This window comes from Zootoca vivipara, chromosome 9 (assembly GCF_965207765.1).
Source record: "Zootoca vivipara chromosome 9, rZooViv2.hap1.1, whole genome shotgun sequence".
NCBI lineage: Eukaryota > Metazoa > Chordata > Lepidosauria > Squamata > Lacertidae > Zootoca > Zootoca vivipara.
The window spans coordinates 44,826,581-44,847,632 of NC_142592.1; the positions used below are offsets into that span (position 1 = coordinate 44,826,581).

General features: G+C 45.4%; 1 protein-coding gene across 1 annotated transcript in view; it reads left to right on the top strand.

Moving 5' to 3' along the window:
* The first annotated feature begins 472 nt into the window (after positions 1-472).
* Positions 473-21,052, top strand: part of IL2RB (interleukin 2 receptor subunit beta) — a 33,014-nt gene continuing 12,434 nt past the window's right edge. Inside the window, exons 1-8 of the mRNA XM_035127075.3 lie at positions 473-719; positions 2,685-2,807; positions 7,064-7,178; positions 8,080-8,155; positions 10,115-10,220; positions 15,384-15,529; positions 16,045-16,216; positions 18,194-18,314. Coding sequence (XP_034982966.3) covers positions 2,702-2,807; positions 7,064-7,178; positions 8,080-8,155; positions 10,115-10,220; positions 15,384-15,529; positions 16,045-16,216; positions 18,194-18,314 — 842 coding nt within the window. The 5' untranslated portion in view covers positions 473-719; positions 2,685-2,701. The remainder of the gene's footprint in view (positions 720-2,684; positions 2,808-7,063; positions 7,179-8,079; positions 8,156-10,114; positions 10,221-15,383; positions 15,530-16,044; positions 16,217-18,193; positions 18,315-21,052) is intronic.

Consider the following 21,052-nt stretch of genomic DNA (forward strand, 5'->3'; position numbering starts at 1 on the left):
ACAGAAAGGAATGGCCAGGAGCACTGTGCTTTATGTGCATGCTTCCCAGAGGCATGTGGTTGGCCACAATCACTAGATGGACTTTGAACTAATCAAGGATGGACAAAGGCTTGAGGCAGAAGACTTCCAGAGCCCCCAGACAGTATTGTCTTGGCAGTGAGCCCAGCTAAAGGGCTTCCAGGCCTTTGGCTCATGTTTAGGGTATGACTGAGGCTCCTTCTCCGTTGCCAGGGCCATGAAAGGCTGACAGGGGGCTATGGGGGGAGAGGCCTGTCTCTTATCTATCAATCGTTTCAGTCTACTCTATGCTCGATGCTTTTTTGACACTCAATTCCCCACCCGTACACATCACCTTTACGAATCAGGAAGTGGGATGTGGTGTGGTCTGGGGCTTTCTCACTGTTGGCCTTGCGAGCCCTATTGATACTTCGGGGCCTCATCTCGCTCTGAGATGGCAAAGGAGCTGCAGTTTCCTGTGTCAGAGAGTAAGTACCAGAAATGAGTGAGTATGAGAGGGAGCTAGTTCGCTGTCTGCTGACAACTCGCGCCTTTCCGATGCCATCAACGGTCTACTCTGTAGGGTAGTGGTCTCACTGCAGCAGGCTGAATTCCAGACCAGCTGTCCTCATAGCGGGGTATACTGGGCAATCAGCCTTTGGCATGGCAACTCCAACCTGACTCATGAGACCGCGAGACGAAGAGCACCATTTTACAGCCAGGTAAAGTACATAGGTATTAAACAGTTCTCTGCGTAGGGATGACTTAAAGAGAGAAAAGCTTTTCAAGTGAGCTTTTGATCTGACAGGTTCGGCATGGCTGAGAATGCTTGTTTAATTACTGTGGCAATGCACAAAAGGAGACCTGCCGTGCAGTTGGTCCCATCTCCAAAGGCTCTTAACTTCATGGGACCCCTGCCTAGGGGAGGCTGGGGAGTTGCCAAGCAAAGACCTAGGTCCCCCACTCGCTAGTGGGTAAACCTCATTGAGTAAATAATGTGTACGATTGTGCTACAGATACCACTGGAAGCACTGAGACTTAAGCTAACAAAAATTCATTTTATCCATTTATTTCAAGGGGACTTAGTCACAACTTTGACTGAATACCAGCTGGGTAAGCAAATGCTCCAGCTTTCTGACATACTGTGGCTGAATTCTTGGGGATAATTTTCACCCCCTTTCTTGCTAATGTAGGGTGGCCACTTACACGTCACCAAAAAGAAAGAAAAGAGGATACAGATTTGCATAAAGTATGCATGTATAATTTATATGCGGTGCTATTTTTCTAGAAAAGAGGTGCTGGAACTCACCATGAACTCCTCCCTTGTTTTCTTATAATGGCAATGGCGCCTACCTGAGAGGTGCCGTAACTGAGTTCTGGTGAGTTCTGGCTGAAGAAAAGCCCTGTTTATATGTATAAATGGAGATTCAGAAATATGATAATCTAATACATCTCACCATAGCTTGGAGGACTAGGTCCAGGTGACCTGTATGCTTGCTCAGTCTGCTGTTCATGTGCCAACTGCGTTGCTATCTCAGTTGGCTAGGGTGTGGTGTGTTAATGCCAAGGTTGCAGGTTCGATTCCCATATGAGACAACTACATATTCCTGCATTGCAGGGGATTGGGCTAGATGATCCTCAGGGTCCCTTCCAACTCTACAATTCTATGATTCTACGATCAAGGCTGTTGTTCTCTCTTCTTATGCTTCTTTATCTTTAAGCTTGACATGGACCAGACAACCCTACAAACAGGGGGTTGTCTTCTGAAGTTCTTCCAATGCAGGACTCTCCTCTGTAGAAAGGATCGCCTGGCTGGATATTATGCCAATAGATCAGTGTTTGTGAATGAAAGAAACGCTGGAGTCCTGGACCTAAATCCATAAGGGACACGGGCATGACTTGCTCCCTGTGAGAATACAGAGAATACAGCTCTTAGCAGTGTTGAACCATTCATTCTGAGTCAGCCTTTGATTGTGAAATCTTCCACTCCAAGTTTAAATGTTACCACTGCTGATTAGTCTACAATTACTGAGAAATGCATCCAGGAAAGGAGATATAATGAACATCGGCCTAATCATTGGAGTAATGTCATCTTCTGATAATCTGGGGTCAAGGGAAAACCCAAGGAAAGTATGGGCCATAGCATTTTGCTGTTTCACATCTGTTTAACATGCGTGTGTGTGTGTGTGTGTGTCAAGTCCCTTTCACGGAGCATAGAGCTGCACCAAGACATTTTGTTGTCCGAGGCACAAGACAAATTGACACCGCCACCTCATTCAATATAGAGAAGGGAACTGGACTGGCAGATAAATCTTACTTCAAAACCAACAGTGGAACAGCCAGCAGAGCTGAAAAGGCTGAGTAGTCCCAGCTCTGATCTTCAACAGAGGGGAATGGACAGGGGATTAAGGAGGAATAGCCAGGAGGGCTGTGGCCCCCAGCACCTGCCACCTGAGGCAATTGTCTCATGCTGCCCAGTGGTAGGACTGGTCCCTAACAAATAAATCTGCAGGGCTTTTTCTCAGTCAGAACTCGCCAGAACTCAGTTTTGGCACCTCTCAGGTGGGTGCCATTGCCATTCTAAGAGAATAAGGGAGGTGTTCATGGTGAGTTCTAGAAAAATAGCACTGGGAATATGTATGCTTGCTGTTGGGACTCCATCTTGATTGCCACTTCTTCTCCATCAGTGTTTCACCCTGCAGTCATGAAGACCAGCCCTCCAGCACTGCTCTACATTCTTTCAGTCTTGATGGCCTTCATCGATATGTCTGCACCATGTCTGCAGCCTGCCCCATATGGGCCTTCTCCAGGTAAGCAGCAGTGACACGGATGTTGGAAGGATGGCTCTGCCTCACCACTTCTACTGCTTCTACTGTGTTCCCCCATAAATCCATTTCACATTAAGCTACAATTGTTTAAAAACAAAGCACAACATATATATTTTTATTTAACTAGCTATAGAACATGTATTTTCTCTCAAAATATACATTTAAAAACATATTTCGATATCCCTTTTTTGAACTGAAAACTGAGTTGCAGCCTTCAGAAAAGTGAGCTGGATAGCTTTACAGTGGTACCTCAGGTTACATACGCTTCAGGTTACAGACTCCACTAACCCAGAAATAGTACCTTTGCTTCAGGATGAGAACAGAAATCGTGTGGCAGCGGCGCAGCGGCAGTGGGAGGCCCCATTAGCTAAAGTGGTTGTTGTGGTTTAGTCGTTTAGTCATGTCCGACTCTTCATGACCCCATGGACCAGAGCACGCCCGGCACCCCTGTCTTCCCCTGCCTCCAGTAGTTTGGTCAGACTCATGTTTGTAGCTTCGAGAACACTGTCCAACCATCTCATCCTCTGTCGTACCCTTCTCCTTGTGCCCTCCATCTTTCCCAACATCAGGGTCTTTTCCAGGGAGTCTTCTCTTCTCATGAGTTCGCCAAAGTATTGGAGCCTCAGCTTCAGGATCTGTCCTTCCAGTGAGCACTCGGCGCTGATTTCCTTAAGAATGGATAGGTTTGATCTTCTCACAGTCCACGGAACTCTCAAGAGTCTCCTCCAGCACCATAATTCAAAAGCATCAATTCTTCAGCGATCAGCCTTCTTTATGGTCCAGCTCTCACTTCCATACATCACTACTGGGAAAATGTAGTACCTCAGGTTAAGAACAGTTTCAGGTTAAGAACAGACCTCCAGAACGAATTAAGTTCTTAACCGGAGGTACCTCTGTGTTCCAATCCACGCGCTGGCCAGGGAAGTGAGGATCAGACTGATGTGTATCAGAATATGCAGAGTGGTTTCTTTAGGTTTCCCCAAATGTGCCAGAAAGCAGGCCCCAAAATTCTCTGTCATGCACTGAAGTTCCACAGCAGGAGTTCTTCAGCAGTCCAGTTAATGTGGGAAGGGTTTCCTTGAAGGTGGAAAAGCCCCAAACACCCCTACCATAGTAATAAAATTTGTTGTATATAGCCAAAGGCCTTTGCAAACATCACTTAATTCATTCTGCAGAATTAACAACTGACAATATATGATGTACATCAATAGCATTCAAAAATACGTCATTGATAAAATCCATATCTACTATATTCACTGCTCATATAACTCAACTCTAAAGGTAAAGGTAAAGGGACCCCTGACCATTAGGTCCAGTCGTGACCGACTCTGGGGTTGCGCGCTCATCTCGCATTATTGGCCGAGGGAGCCGGCGTATAGCTTCCAGGTCATGTGGCCAGCATGACAAAGCCGCTTCTGGCAAACCAGAGCAGCACATGGAAACGCCGTTTTCCTTCCCGCTGTAGCGGTTCCAATTTATCTACTTGCATTTTGACGTGCTTTCGAACTGCTAGGTTGGCAGGAGCTGGGACCAAGCAACGGGAGCTCACCCCGTCACAGGGATTCGAATCGCTGACCTTCTGATCAGCAAGCTCAGTGGTTTAACCACAGCGCCACCTGGGTCCCAACTCAACTCTATAAAAGCCATTAATAAAATGCATTTTTTAAATGTGCATGTGATTTCTTGGCACCTGTGACAAATGACAGCACCATATAATAAGTTCTATAAAACTGGTTTACTGTATCTAATAATCACTCTGTCACAATCTTGTTAGATGTTTGATCCACCCACTATTGAAAGATGTATGCTAACCATTTTTCTCATGGGTCAAGATAAAACGGGCAGAATAATAAACTGTGAGTTGTATCACCATATAATATAATTGGAGCCAAAGTAACACTTTGACTTCTGTTGTGGCATGCATATATTATCTCCCTTGCAAGATACATGAATGGAATTACTTTGAAGGCAAGTCCTGTGACACCCTAAGTAACTGGAGGAAGGTTCCTGTCTGAGTATAATGTGCCCTCATATACAGCCCCTCCAGGCTGCTGTGGGGTTTTGCAGATGTATGTTGCAAAATGTCATCGACACAATAATATTGTATTAGTGGTGGCATTATGCAGAACCATCCACACATCATTCCAATTTATTCGTTTTTGTTCAACACTTCCCTAGGGTTACCACATCTGGAAGGTCCCTCTTGTGCTATAGTGTGACTCTCCTGGCTGTGTGTATATGAATAAAAACCACTCTCCTCTTGCAGCTGGAATAGGGAATATGTAGAGGCCTGATATGCTCTCTGTGAGAATCCAAATCAGTAGCTTTGGTGACCTCCAGAACCCTAATGGGGGACCGAGAGCTGTTGAAGTGTTAATACTCTGAACCTTATGCTCAGCTTGTATGTACAGTGGTACCTCGGTTTAAGTATACAATTGGTTCCGGAAGTCTGTACTTAACCTGAAGCGTACTTAACCTGAAGTGAACTTTCTCATTAAAAGTAATGGAAAGTGGATCAATCCATTCCAGATGGTCCGCGGAGTACTTAAACTGAAGTGTACTTAACCTGAGGTGAACTTTCCCATTGAAAGTAATGGAAAGTGGATTAATCCGTTCCAGACGGGTCCATGGGGTACTTAAACTGAAGCGTACTTAACCCGAAGTATGAGTGTAATTGGTTCTGGAAGTCCATACTTAACCTGAAGCGTACTTAACCTGAAGTGAACTTTCCTCTTGAAAGAGAGATCCCGACTTCCATTACTGCTTAGAGATTGGGGTGCATGTAGCACCATATCATAAATAGATGAAATTGTTGTACATGTCTCTGACAAGCCCTTTTGAGAAGCAAATTGTTGCACACCACCCCAATCTCTGAGCAGTGTGCTCACCCAGGGTTTGTGTTTCTTCTTGGATTGAGGCATAGTGGAGACTGTGGTGTCTTTATGATATACGGTTTATTTGCACAAATATACAACCTGAGCCTATGATTGAAGGGTCTCACAGCATTAGCACCCCCAGTGGCGGAGGAAGGGGGTGCAGGGGTGTGTGGCCTGCCCCAGGTGTGATCACGGGGGGGGGGTGACAAAATGAGGGTTTTAAAAAAATGGGTTCACGAAAGTTTTTAGGAATGACATGGTGGCTTAGGAGCCTGCAGGTTCTGCGCTGCCTGAAATGGCAGCATGGGACTTGCATCTGCTTACTGCCTCTCCCTCAGCTGCTCTACAGCTGAGGGGGAGCCGGCGGAGAGTCTCCAAGCGTCAGAGAGGCTCGCCCCACCCCCATGGGTGGCTCACCCCACCCCTGACTGCAGGACATGCCCAGGGCCGTCTTGAGCAGATCGCGCGCCCTGGTGCTGAGGGGCGGAGATCGCTCCGCCGCCCGCCCCGCCCTCGCAGGGCGCAATTGGTTTCCGTGCGGCGTCGCCCTCCTTGCCAGGCCGGCTCCCAGCTTACCAGCCCCGCGCCATGGTGCACTGCGCCACCGGGGGTCTATGAAGAGCCAGCCCTGGACATGCCCCTGCACCAGGCACCCAAGCAGCTAGCTATGCCGCTAAGCACCACCAGAGAGTCTTGTTTCTCCCATAGCTGGAGCCTTGGATTCAAAAAGAAATCAAATGTTGCTCAGGCTTGCTGCTTTGCTTCTGGCTCACATCACTGCCACTCAATTTCAGACTCTGGCTTCATCTTTCTAACTATCTCTGAGTTGAAGGAGGGACCCCACCCATTTGCCATCTCATACAGAACTCCTTTCCTTTGTTTTCCTGAATGGCCCATAACCCAGGCTATCACCCCAACAGGAAGCTAGCCTGGCTGTATTTTAACACCAGGGGTTAGGAAAGGCATCCCCAAACTGCGGCCCTCCAGATGTTTTGGCCTACAACTCCCATGATCCCTAGCTAAGAGGACCAGTGGTCAGGGAAGATGGGAATTTTAGTCCAAAACATCTGGAGGGCCGAAGTTTGGAGATGCCTGGGTTAGGAGGACCTCTACATGCAGCCTACTCCCCCCCCCCCAAGACAAGGGAATTCTGGTTGGAAAAGATGGTGCCCTTGCTTGTATTTAAGGTCCAGGTGGGCCACAAAGGTCAGCCAAAGGATGCCCCAAAATGAAAGTAATTCTCTGAGCTTGTGTGAAACCATGCTTATACTCCCCAAACAGAATAACCTACAGTATCTCAGTATTTTTCACAGAGCATCAAATGAAAATCCATGCTATTTAGTCTCACCTTTTCATTAACAGATTCCTCGAGTCTCAGTTGCTTTTATGACTCAGTGGAGATTCTCTCTTGCACTTGGACACCGATGAAAAATATCACTGAAGCACAATGCCAGCTCAGGGTTCAACTTGAGTCAACGTGAGTAATGAGTGAAATATATTTATGAATGATAAAGAACAGCCTTGTTGTTCTATCAGGACTATTGTCCCCTCTTCAGTCTTTGTTTTTAAGGATCATATGCTGCCTTTTAGCTCATGCCCTGTCTGCACTAGTTCTGTGATTTGTAAAGGGTGCTAAGACTTGTTAGGAGACTCCTATTCCTCTTACTGGGATGCAGGTGGCGCTGTAGTCTAAACCACTGAGCCTCTTGGGCTTGCCAATAAGAAGGTTGGCGGTTCGAATCCCTGTGACGAGGTGAGCTCCCATTGCTTGGTCCCAGCTCCTGCCAACCTAGTAGTTCGAAAGCATGCCAAAAAGTGCAAGTAGATAAATAGGTACCGCTCCGGCGGGAAGGTAAACGGCATTTCTGTGCGCTGCTCTTTAATGTTACACACTTTAAATGTGTGGTGCAGATAGAGCCAAAGAAGACTGTTATTGCAAAGAATATTTACAGTATGTTTGCCTCTGAAAGTTATTGCAGAACTCTATGCTATTCCACCTGTTTGAGGAAATGTTCCAACTTGTTTCGAATATCCCTTATCATTTGCTCTGTGCTTTTAGTATTTTTAAGGACAGCTGGAAAAGCATATTGGGAGATAGCAGCTCCTCCCTAACCTCTAAGGAACCTCTAAGAAATCATTTAGCACTTAAACTGGTTCAATAAACACATAATGGTTTATTGCCTGACAACAAGAGCATGTCAAGGCTTGGGTACGTGAGCAAGCCATAGCAGGTTTGGCTTGGTTGCTATGATTCATGTCTTGGTTATCCTCGCGATTGGGCTACTGTAATGCACAATGCCCTGCCATACAATGTATGAAAGAGCCACCAAATGTGAAGCTTGAGGAGCTGAGCACCTCACAGGAATTGTTTCTTACAGGTCTGACAGGTACAAAGGACCGGAGACATGTCAACTGCAAGGTGTAGCCAACAGGATCTGTGAGCTGAACGTTTCGGTGGGTAATCTACTAAGAAAATGCTACCTAACGAGGCTACCTAACGAGGAGAAGCTGTTTCTTGCTTTCATTACAGTAATTTGAAAATACATTTGCTGCAATAATTTAGTATTTCAAGTCAGGGCCGTCTTAAGCATGTCGGGCGCCCAGGCGCCGTGGTGCGGAGATCGCTCCGGCGCCCCCGCCCCATTTCTTGCCGCGGCTAGTGGGCGGGCACAGTGCGGCTGCTGCATGGCTCCGCTGCGAGGCACCCCCTGGCAGCCTGGCACCCTGGCACCCCACACCACCCAGCCTTCCCCTAGAGCTGGCCCTGTTTCAAGTGCCCCTAGAATTCAGGGGTCAGCAAACTTTTTCAGCAGGGGGCAGTCCACTGTCCCTCAGACCTTGTGGGGGGCCGGACTATATTTGGGGGGGAGGGGGGATGAATGAATTCCTATGCCCCACAAATAACCCAGAGGTGCATTTTAAATAAAAGGACACATTCTACTCATGTAAAAACACACTGATTCCCAGACCGTCTGTGGGCCGGATTTAGAAGGCGATTGGGCCGGATCTGGCCCCTCGGCCTTACTTTGCCTACCCATGCCCTAGATCAGGAATAGGCAAACTTGGCCCTCCAGATGTTTTGAGACTACAACTCCCATCACCCCAGCTAACAGGACCAGTGGTCAGGGATTATGGGAGTTGTAGTCCCAAAACATCTGGAGGGCCAAGTTTGCCTATGCCTGCCCTAGATTCTGCTACAATTTTAGTCTGTTTTCCCTTTGTGAGCATCTGTGCCGTAAAGTTGAAATCTCTACCCCAGCAGCAGAGAATAACTCAAAATTCTTTGCTGTTGGGATGTAGGGAACCAGAGGTTATACCATCATTACTCGTCTCCATGTTGTTTTGGTTATCTCCTTCTTCCTTGGAAGAGGGAGGAAAAGGGGGCAGCATTCCTCTGATATTCCTCCTACATCAGGTGCAGGGAACCTCTGGCTCTCCAGATGTTTCTGAACTGCAAAACCCATCATCCCTGGCCATTGGCCATGCTAGGTGAGGCTGATGGGAGTTGTAGTTTAGCAACATCAGGAGTGCCAAAGATTCCCCACAGCTGCCTCACACCATTCTTCTATGGATATATCTATACTGCAGCCTGAAAACTAATCTAATAGCCCTAGGATATGTGTTTTATTTTTTATCTATCTGTTACATTCATATGCTGCCTTTCTGCAATGAGAGTGGTCCTTAAGGGACCTTACAATCACAATCCATAAAATTACTAAAGGGTACAAAGTCATAATAAAGCAACTCACCATTGAATGATGATGATGATGATGATGATGATGATGATGATGATGATGATAACAACTTCACTTTTAAAGATTTGCACTTTCCAAAATAAAGCACAAACTGAAATGGGATAGCTCACCTGGTTAGAGCGTGGTGCTGGCAATGCCAAGGTTGCAGGTTCGATCCCCATAAGGGACAGATGCATATTCCTGCATTGCAGGGTGTTGAACTAGATGACCCTGAGGGTCCCTTCCAGCTCTAAAATTCTTTGATTCTATGTATGTATTCATGAAAATAACATTATATTATAGGAAACTGCTTTGTAAAAATGTGCATGTTAGGCAAAATTACGTATAAAAATGTGTGTATTAGGAGAAATTCACACTAAAGTGCTGATTAATTTTCATGAAGGCTTTTTTTTGGGGGGGGGGGAAGAGAGAAGCAATGTGGAAAACTGAACTGGGAAAGTGAGAAACAGAAAAACCAAAACTGACACATTTACCCATTGCTACTTCCACTTATCATTTGTGAAGCTGGGTGGTGGGGTGAGCAGGTGTAGGACGAATTTTTGACTCACCAGCTGATGGGTTCAAATTATAGATAACAGCCTTTCCAACTATTATTTCCAACATCCCTAATGATAGTATAACTGACCATGATCACAATAATGTTTTTATTTGTCTTCAGAAATTTGACATGACTATTACACACACTATTCTTGTGCAAGTGTATTGCCGTACTGGGAAGAACTGGACGTGGATGCAGAATCAAAGGATGTGTCCTTTTCAGAACCGTGAGTTTAAAGTGCCTACATTTCTTGACGCTATGCACTGTCCTATCTTTTTCGACCATATAACAAAGTTCCTTCCAGATGTTGCTGGACTACAACTCCCCTCGTCCCATGCTAACTCAGACGGATGGGAGTTCGAGTCCATCGACATCTAGAGGGTACCATGTTGACTACTCTGATATCATGCCTTTTCCTATTCACTGCACCTGAGCTCTCATTTGACAGCTTCTACACAGCCAGTTTGGTGTTCAGCTGTGGCTAATAGGAGATGAGTTCATCTCAGGACAAATAATCTTGCCTGGATGGCAAAATACATCTTCTAGGAAGCCACTGTGATGCTTCACAATCCATTGTAATGGATTGTGGGCAGCTATAATCCCAAACTACCCACTGGGCAGCTATACATCCCAAACTGTCCTTGAAACCCAAATATATATTCACACATACAACCAAGGCTGTGCCCTGTCTTGGTTCATATGATCAAATCTGGGGGTTGAGCTCTATGCATCTCCTCACAGCCCCTTTACTCCAGCTTTGTTCCTCCTTTGCACAGACCAGAAACCATGGTTACATGAAAACTGGGAACTATGGTTAATGGCTTCCAAACAATCCAGATCCAGAAGCCAGCTTTGTACCAGGGAATAAAAGTTGGTTTCCAATGTGTGTGTGTGTGTGTGTGTGTGTGTGTGTGTTTGTGTGTGTGTGTTTTAACATATAAAAACAAAACATCACCAACACACCAACCCCAACCAATACCTAAAAGAAAAAAACAAGATACACAAATAAAAACATTAACACAAACATAATTAAAAACACAAAAACAAAAACATACATATACGATAATTCAAAAACCATTCATCTTTTCTGACATTGTAGGTTGACTTCCTCAGCCCCCCTTCCTGTGGTTCATCTTATACTCTCTTTGGCAATTTCCTAATCCTCATCTTAACATTGTTTCTTTCTATCTTAAACATGTTTATACACTTTAAATTTTAAAGCAAAATTCTATAATTATCCTTTTCATTATAGTTTACATATTTATCATCTATGACAACATCATACTCCTCTTTCCTTACATATTATATTTCTACCTTGAACATACGTATTCATTTAATTCATATTATAAAATTCTTAATCTACTAAACTAAAAATTCTCTTCCTTGTACCCACGCCTCTCTTCTAAGAACTCCCCATCTCAGTCAAAACCATATTTCTATTATTAACCCTTCTAATCACAAGGCCCTTTTTACGGTCGGCAAGTCTATATAAACAGTCCTAATTCAATCCGGGTTACCCTATTACATAGAAGTAGGTTTCCAAATTCTGGCTTGTTTAGAAACCAATAGCTGTACTTTTCCAATTAGCACATAACAAGAAACCATGGTTTTACTGCAGGTTCCGGGTTTGTTTCATTACTTGGGCGGTGGAAGGAGTAAAGTGGCAGCAACTGGACTATGTGTGGGTGCAAGTTAGTTGTGCAGATACCCGGGGAAGGACTGTAACACATTGGTATGGCATAGACCTTGGATGCAGAAGGTCACATCTCCAAATAGAACTGGGAGAGACACTTGCCTGAAAGCCAAACCACTACCAATCAGCGTGGAAAATACTGAGCTAAGTGGACCAGTGGTCTGTCTCAGTATAAGGCTGCTCTCTGTGCTCCTATATTATTAAACCAGGATTTGGTTGTGTGAATGCAGTTGCTGTTAGAAAGACTTGTGGAAAGCAACAGCCACACAACACCTAAACCCTCAGGGCAAGGTTAATGATGGATGAATTCTCAGCCGTAGCAAGTAGCATCATAGAATTTTAGAGTTGGAAAGGACCCAGAGGACCATCTCATCCAACCTCCTATAATGCAAGAACCACAACTAAAGAACCCATGGCAGATGGCCATCCCTCCTCTGTTTAAAAAGCCTCCAATGAATAAGAGTCCACCACCTTCAAGTAGCGCCGAAATAAGGTTGCAAAGAAGAGATGCTTTATTTGTAACTAACTTGACGTTAGCAGTCATCAAGGTCAGGAAAGGACAATGTGTGTGTACCAAGCCCATATAACTTAGAATGGGCCAAAGATAAGAGTTGGGCTGAGCCCAACCACATCTTCCATCTTGTCATTTCATGTGGTATCTTATCCCGCCATCAGATCTCCTGTTCTTGGGCGTCAAACTGACAGTAAATGAGACAGACAGGATACTATGGCCAGGGTGGAGGAACTTCTGATTATCAGCCACAACAAACCCAATAAACCTACTCCTGTTATGGCTGTGACTCCTTTAAGATGGGCCGCACTGGCTCCTAAACACGCAACAACAAGCATTCAGCTCTTTCATTTCCTAGGTGGGCAGGGCTCTTTTGCCAAAGAATATGTAGTTATTTGCCCTGGTGGCACTGTCAGTGGAAGTAATGCCTCTGAATACCAGCTGCTGGAAGCCACAGGAGAGGAGAGTGCTCTTCTGCTCAGGTCCTGCTTCCAGGCTTCCCACAGGCATCTGGTTGGCCACTGATAGGATGCAGGATTGGATGGACCACTGGCCTGATTCAGCGGGGCTTTTCTTATGTTTCTCTCTACACATTTTATTGGTGTTTTTATTTATCTCATTGTAATTCTATATGCTGTCCACCCCCCTGCTATATTTTTTTAAAAAAATAAAAATGTGGTCTATAAATTGCTTTCCTAAATAAACATTAAGTCAAAAGGGAGAGCAATGTAAATGGTAAATGCCTCTCTCTTTCACTCCCCTTCCCCTACAGCTGTTACAGCTGTGACTCCTGCAAAGGAAGTTAGATGGCAAGACAATGTGGTTTGTCTCACTGCAGGCATTGTAGCTGTGATCAGGGGCGGAGGAAGGGGGTGCAGTAGGGGCGGTTTCCCCCGGGTATCACCACTGAGGGGGGTGACAAGATGCCGGGTGGCACTCACCATGGGGCCTATAACGCATCTGAGCGAGCCATGCATCTCTCCTGGGAGAGACGTGGTGGCTTGGGCGAGCACAGGTTTCCCGCTGCCCAAATGGTCTGCCCGCCGCCTCCCCCTCAGCTGTAGGGCGCCTGAGTAGGAGGAGGCAGACAGACTCCTTGGAGGTCCTACAGAGCGCCCTGCCCTGGCTCGCTCCTCCCCGCGGGCAGCTGGCCCCACCTGGGCTTCCTCCGCCACTGGCTGTGATTTTCTATCTGTGAGACAGTCACGCAGAGAAGAGTGGAGCAAGGCCCATTTTCATTGAGAGATTGGGGCTTACTGCTACAACAGACCCTGCTACAAGGATTGGGAAACTGTGGACTCCAACCTCCATCATCCCAAGCCAAGATAGCCAATGACTGAGTATTATGGGTATTGTAACTTAATAGGGACGTGGGTGGCGCTGTGGTCTAAACCACTGAGCCTTGGGCTTGCCGATCAGAAGGTCGGTGGTTCAAATCCCTGCGATGGGGTGAGCTCCCGTTGCTTGGTTCCAGCTCCTGCCAACCTAGCAGTTCGAAAGCACGTCAAAGTGCAAGTAGATAAATAGGTACCATTGTGGCGGGAAGGTAAATGGTGTTTCTGGTTTGCCAAAAGCGGCTTAGTTATTCTGGCCACATGACCCGGAAGCTGTCTGCGGACGACCGCTGCAACCCCAGCGTCGTCTGCGACTGGACTTAATGGTCAGGGGTCCCCTTTACCTTTAACTTAGCAACATATGGAATGTCGTAGGTTCATTCAGTTCAGCTTGCATTTTAATGCAAACCTACCTAACTTACACTTTGTAAAACAAGGGAAGTAATAATACCGTTCTATCCTGCTTTAGTCAGACCACACCTGGAGTACTGTGTCTAGTTTTGGGTGCCACCATTTATGAGGTATATTGACACGCTTGAACATCTGCCAGAGGAGGGCAACCAAGATTATAAAGGGTCTAGAAACCAAGCTTATGAGGGAGGTTGAGGGAGCCGAGTATGTTTAGCCTGGAAAAGAGGAGATTGATAGGGGAGCCATTTAAAAATATCTAAAGGGTGTTGTTACATGGAGGGTGGAGCAAGCTTGTTTTCTCCTGCTTGAGAGGCTAGGACTTGAATCAGTGGTTTCAAGTTACAAGAAATGTGATTCTGACTAAACATAGGAAGAACTTTCTGGTGGTATGAGCTGTTGGACAGTAGAATGGAGGTGGACTCTCCTTCCTTGGAGGTCTTTAAGCAGAGGTCGAATGGTCATCTGCCATGTATGAGCTAGTTGAGTCATGCATTGCAGGAGATTGGACTAGATGACCCAGAGGTCCCTTCCAACTCTACAATTCTACGTTTCTATGATTCTGTGTAGCAAACCTTAGAAATTTGTACTTCTGCACATTTTGAGATGCAGATCTCAACCCCCTAGAAATGCATTAAACTGTGTATATTAGTAGGAAAGGTGCATAAAAACACATTAAAAAGAGAATATTTTATAGTCTTAGCAAACTGCTTTAAGATATACAATTTTTTCTTAAATTGCATGTGTGTGTGAAAATGACACAAAATGCATTGGATTAGGGGAAACTGCTTGCAAAAAATGTATGTATTAGGAAAAATTGTATGTGGCAATGCGTACTGTATCGTAGGAGAAATGCACACTTAATTGCTAGCAGATTTTCGTGAGGGTATTTTTTTTTCTAATGCAAATTGACATGGAACTGTTTAGAGCTGAGTTGAAGATTAGAAAAAGGAGAAACTGAGAAGAACTGAAATGGAAATATTCATTCATCGCTACTTTTGGCTAAGGCACATAGTAGAGGCTTAAAATGCTGCATTTCAAGTTGGTATTTGCATGCTGTTCTATACACTAGAGAGTCTTCACCTGGTGCACATTACCTGTTGGATTTCCCTGCCCCTGCAGCCCCCCTGAACTCTCAATCATGAAGGTGTCATCAACACATGTGCAATGGCTGTCTCAAATGCACACATGTCAGCTTAACTGCCAAGTGGGTGCGGCTCAAGTTTTTCTTTCAGATTGAAGCTGGTTTCAGAGAAAAGGCACCAAACAACATCATTTCTTGAGAAGCGACAGGATAGCTCTGTGTTGTGGGTAACTTCACGTGTAGACAGATTCAAAAGTCAGCGGTGGGAGAGCATTGGAAGCACAGCAAATGTTAATGTGTGCCCACCTCAGCAGTTTCGTTGTTAATGTTACCTGCTGGTTCTCTCTTGTTCTCTTCAGTTCGACTGCGGTCTCCTTGCAACGTCCAAATGGAAAATGATGACAAGCTTTCCTACAATTTAACTTGGAAACTCTGTGCTCTCTCACATTATTTAGAAGATGAGGTGGAGTACCAAATACGGTATAAAAAAAAAGATCCTAGCAAGGTGCGTGTGAGGAGACATCTATAGGGATGGTAAAGATTTGATCTGGTTTATTCTTTTTCAGTCCACTTTCCTTTCCGTGGACCCAGAAAGCCATTTTAATACAAGATCCAAAACAATAAAGTGATACATTTTAGAGGTGCAGCAGAAATGCTACCTCCTCTTGAGAATGCAGGGGCGCCAACTATAGGGGGAGGAAGGTACTTCAGCCCCCTCAATATTGGGGGGCAGGGGGCTGAGCCCCGCTATCAATGGCTACTATCCATGAACTACATCCACTGCCAGAGGTAATATGCCTCTGCATGTCAGTTGCTGGGCACTCATGTCCTGCTTGCAGGCTCTCCTTTGGCATCTAGCTGGCCACTGTGAGAGCAGAATGCTGGACTAGAGAGCAGAATGCTGGACCTGATCCCGCAGGGTTCTCCTTATGTTCCTAGAGGGCAGCCATGCACAAACATGTGGTGTATAATCAAGGAGTGCACACGGTCTGAAATCATTCCCCATCTTTGACTTTGCAGGCTTACATAATCAGCAGCAATATTCAGGATCAGAGGTGGATGAAATTTGAGACTCTTTCTCCGGACACAATTTATGAGGCCGCTGTTCGTGTGAAGGTAAAAAAGAACACAGCACTTTATAATAGCACATGGAGCAAATGGAGCGTGCCTGTAACATGGACGACCCATAAAGGTAAGGCTCACAGAACAAAGCCTGTAGGATATTTGAAAAATGGAACAGATAAGGACCCCAAAGCCTTTATCAATTTGGGGGTGGGGTTCGACTTAGTGTCAAACAGGCTCTGAGCATGTAATCAGGAGTTTATCTATGTACTGGAGCATGGGGGAGGGGAAATCTCCGAGAAACGCATATGCAGTGGTGGCTCGACTTACGAATTTAATCCATTCCGAAGGCACCTTCGTAAGTCAAAAAATTCGTAAGTCAAAGAACGCCATTGGAAATACGATTTCCCATAGGAATGCATTGGAAACGGAAAAATTCGTAAGTCGAAGCAACCCTATCTAAAAATTCGTAAGTCGGAAAATCCCTATCTAAAACCGCCACGGTTTCCTTGGGGTGTCGAGACATTCGTAAGCGTGCAGCCATTAGCCCCATTCATAAGTCGAAAAATTTGGTTGTCGAGTCGTTCGTAAGTCAAGGTACCACTGTACTTTCCTTTCTGGCTAGATCTACACAGCTATTCAAAAAACGCTCTGAAAACACTCTGAAAAAGAAACCTGTTTTAAAGCTCACAATGGAAGATATTGAGTTGAGATTTCAGCTCTGCAGTGCCATCTGGTGCCACTGTGTTACAACACATTTATAACATTGTAATTTGACTAATGTAGCTGTCACTGTAAAAACATCTTGCATTATCAGAGGCCTTTGCACATACAGCCTGCCACTCTAGGAACGAGCAAATCAGGCTATTTTTAGCCTATGTTCACATGAGATCACCCATAAGTCTGTTCAGTCTCATTCAGACATTAATTTGAGATACTGCGTTTAAAAAAAAAACTGTGTGAAGATTCATGCTTAAAAGTGTAATTTTATACATTTCCCCCCTTCAAAGTATGCATTTCCAAACCTTTTTTTTGATCCTTGTAGGCTGCAGGCCTGAGCATACTTACTACAGCAATGTTGTCTACATGGGGCATTTTCTGTCGCCCACTGGATCCCTTGCCCTGAGTCTCCCCCTGCTGAAATTAAACACCCCCCCCCCCCAAAAAAAAACCTTCTGTGTTTGCCCATAAAATAGGATGCAGCAGTCAGGGGTGATGGGAGTTGTAGTCCAGCAACATTGGAAGGCCACAGGTCCCCTGTTCCTATTCTATAGATACCATTTTTAGGCCCTTCTCAATTTTTTTTCTTGTTGTACATATCTTCTTTTAACCTGAAAGCCATCCTGGGACACTTTAGAGGTTATCAAGGTGTATGTTCGCAAGGGGAGAGCAACAAAATAAAAGTGCAAATTTTATTTGCTATTAATTATTCAAGGCAGCACTACACAAAGTGCTTCAGCCACCAATATATAAATATTCTCTTCTTTATGAGCTTAAAGCTGCAATAAATTTGATTTGATTTGATTCCCTTCCACTTTTTTTGTTGAATAGAGACCAACACTTGCAGGGATGCATTGAGTTGTACATCCTTAAATCCATGCACTCCATCTGAGGATGAAGGCTGAGCCAACATTTCCCAGAAAACATTTTTCAGAGAAAAATTCTGAGATTGCTCTCTCTTTTCTAACCCCGTAGAGAAAATAATGCCACTTTGCAGAACTTTTTTCTGAATATTCTCCACTTTAGGGGTGTGTGTGTGTGTGTGTGTGTGTGTGTGTGTGTGTGTGTGTTAATGCCAACCATTCCACCTCCCTTCTTCCCTCACAATTCCCTGGAATGACAATAATCTGGGACACTGTGGAGGTTGTAGGAAAGGGGCTAGCCTGACAACCCAGTTGCAGCACCACGTGCAGAAAGAATCTTAGGAAACAAGCATTGCTAACAACCAACCCTGGGTTGCTGAATTTCTCCCACACCTGGAGAAATTCTGTGTCTCTACACACCAATAGGGTGGATAATTTTAAGAGGTGATTTGTATACACCTGTTCCTTTGGTTCAGTTGGGAATCACCTGTCTTCCATGAATGGCTAATTCCTCCTCTTTCTAGGGGATGCACCGTCTCCAAGTCTGCTCCTGACAGTTCTTCTCACCCTTTTGGGGAGTCTCCTCTTCATCTCCCTCTTCTTCATCACCATTTTCCTGAGGGGCAAATCACCAGCATCAAAATGGTAACAGAGATCTTGCTTCCAGACTCTGCCATCTGGGTATATTAACCATGTTTCCTTAGCCAACAGCTACAGGTGAAACTCGGAAAATCAGAATATCGTCGAAAAGTGCATTTATTTCAGTAATGCAACTTTTTATTTTTTATTTTTCTTTTAATTTTTACAAATGCTCTCTTTTGGAAATTCCACAGTAATAAAACAAATAGTTACAATAATACAAAAATAAACATCGCTATTACATTTCATTAATTACATTCCAATTATAATTGACCCACCTAACGACAAATAACTACAATTACAACAAATAAATGCTTGACATATCTTGCTTTGCATGTCATGCATCTATCTCATATACTGGTTTCACCTTTTAAGTTGCGTTACTGAAAGAAATGCACTTTTCGGCGATATTCTAATTTTCCGAGTTTCACCTGTAAATTGTGATAATGGTCACTTCTTGCATGAATCTGCACATCAACAGCATGTGCTGGGAATGAGGTGGTAGAATGGGCTGTAGCTTCTGACTGCAGGTGGAAGATTCCACTTTTAATGATCCTTGATGTAAGCACTTCCTAAGCAGAAAATTAGCTCAGCAAGGAAAGGACTCATCTTGAACCTTTCTCTCCTAGGCTTTAGTTTTCTTCGTGCAAGGAGTTTTCTTCTTAAGGTGAATCTTCAGACATGATACCTCCACACACCTGCAGTCTGTAGGAGTACAGTCTGTCTTCTCCACTGCCTCATGTTTCTACCGCTGCACTCTGCTGAATGGGCAGAACCAGCCTGAAAAGTGACAAAACGGTTTTCCCTGGATTTTTGAGACCTAAGTCAGAAATCTCACATGGTTCCGAGTCATCCAAATCCTCTGTTTCTGTTGTTGCTTTGGAGGAGGAGGGAGAATGGTGTGTCCTTGGATTTCATTCATAATTAAGGACATGGGTGGCGCTGTGGTCTAAACCACTGAGCCTCTTGGGCTTGCTAATCAGAAGGTCGGTGGTTTGAATCCGCACGACAGGGTGAGCTCCCGTTGCTCTGTCTGAGCTCCTGCCAAAGCGCTTTATATCATCCAATATAAAGCGGGTTGTGGTAGGGCTGATAAGAAATTTAATATAGGGTTTGGGGCTGGGACCTAGGCCACAGGTCATGCTGAGTAATGGGGGCGTGGTTATGTAAATCCATGTATTGGGATTGGTGGAGGGGCTCCCCATTTAAGCTTCTGTCCTCCATTTTAAACTCACTTTTGCCTTGGCATTCGAATCCCTTCCCACCGGCCGTGTTCTTTCGCAGGTTTAGCCTGACATTGCTTTGCCTCTTTAGGGCCCCCTGTATTCAGGGGCCAGTAGGAATTTTTCCAGTTGGCTGATTGGCTTTGTGTTATGTATAAAGTTAACTGCAGCACTCCTTCTGGCCAATGTGGCTGCAGTTCTTACCCTGCCCACTGTGGCTGCAGTTCTCACTCAGGTCCACAATGGGTGTTATGTATAAAGTTAACTGCAGTACTCCTTCTGGCCAACGTGGCTGCAGTTCTTACCCTGCCCACTGTGGCTGCAGTTCTCACTCAGGTCCACAACATGCAAATGAAGGATTGAGAGTGCTGTTCACAGATTGGGTAGCTAGGGGAAGTTTGTTACTGTTGCAAGTTACTGAGTACTATATAAGCCAGTCGGCTAAGCTGCTGTTCAGTCTTGACTGAGAGCTAGAATAAAGAGCTGGTTGTTTTAAGAGCTGTGTCTTCATCCTTCTTACCCACTATTCTACACTGGCGACGAGGATGGGATCAGGATGCAGCAAGCCACAGCCAGAGCTGAATCACTGAGCTGAACACTTAAGAGCTGGAATCACTTAAGAGCTGAATCACTGCTGAGGCTAGCATCCATCCCTTCGCCATCCAGTCGGCATCAGGGAACCATGGCTTCGCTACTGCCTCTACCGCCATATTCTCCAGCAACTGAGTCCTGGCAGTCTTATATGGCCCGTTTTGATTGCTACATCGAGGCATACGGTTTTGACCACATATCAGACGATCGGAAGAGAGCCCTTTTCCTTACTGTCTGCGGCTCAGAAGTTTTTGAAACAGCTCGGGCTCTCGTCGCACCAACTGCTGTGCAGACCACGCCTTGGGAGACACTGAAAGAGAAGCTCAAGGGTCACTATGCACCAACGGTATCAAGGATCACTGCCCGCCATGCATTCCATCACCGGAACCAAGCTGAGGGGGAGACGATTAGCAACTACCTGTCTGCTCTCAGGAAGGCTGCTTACCATTGTGAGTTCAGAGACTTGGATGACGCCCTGCTTGATAGAATTGTGTGTGGTGTATGGGATGAAAAGCTGCAGCGCCGCCTACTTGCCAAGCCAGACCTCACCCTCAAGCAGGCCATCGATGAAGCCTAGGCCGCGGAGCTGGCAAAGCACTCGACAGTTGAGATTCGCAATGCCAACAGTCCAGCGGTTCCAAGGAAGCTGACCCCAGTCCACCATGGGAAAATCAGTGAATCAGAGAGCTCCTCGGAAGAAGAGGATGATGTCTGCCGTGTTAAGTGGGAGCATAGAAAACTCAAACAGCAGACAACGGACAAATCAGCCTGTGCAGGTTGTGGCAGTAACCACCCTCGATCCAAATGCCGTTTCAGGGACGCCATCTGTCGACGTTGCTTCCGTAAAGGTCACCTTGCGAGGGTCTGCCGCTCGTCTACACCGGCAAACACGCCCCCATCACCTGGAATAAAGAGGTCATCAGTAAGGTC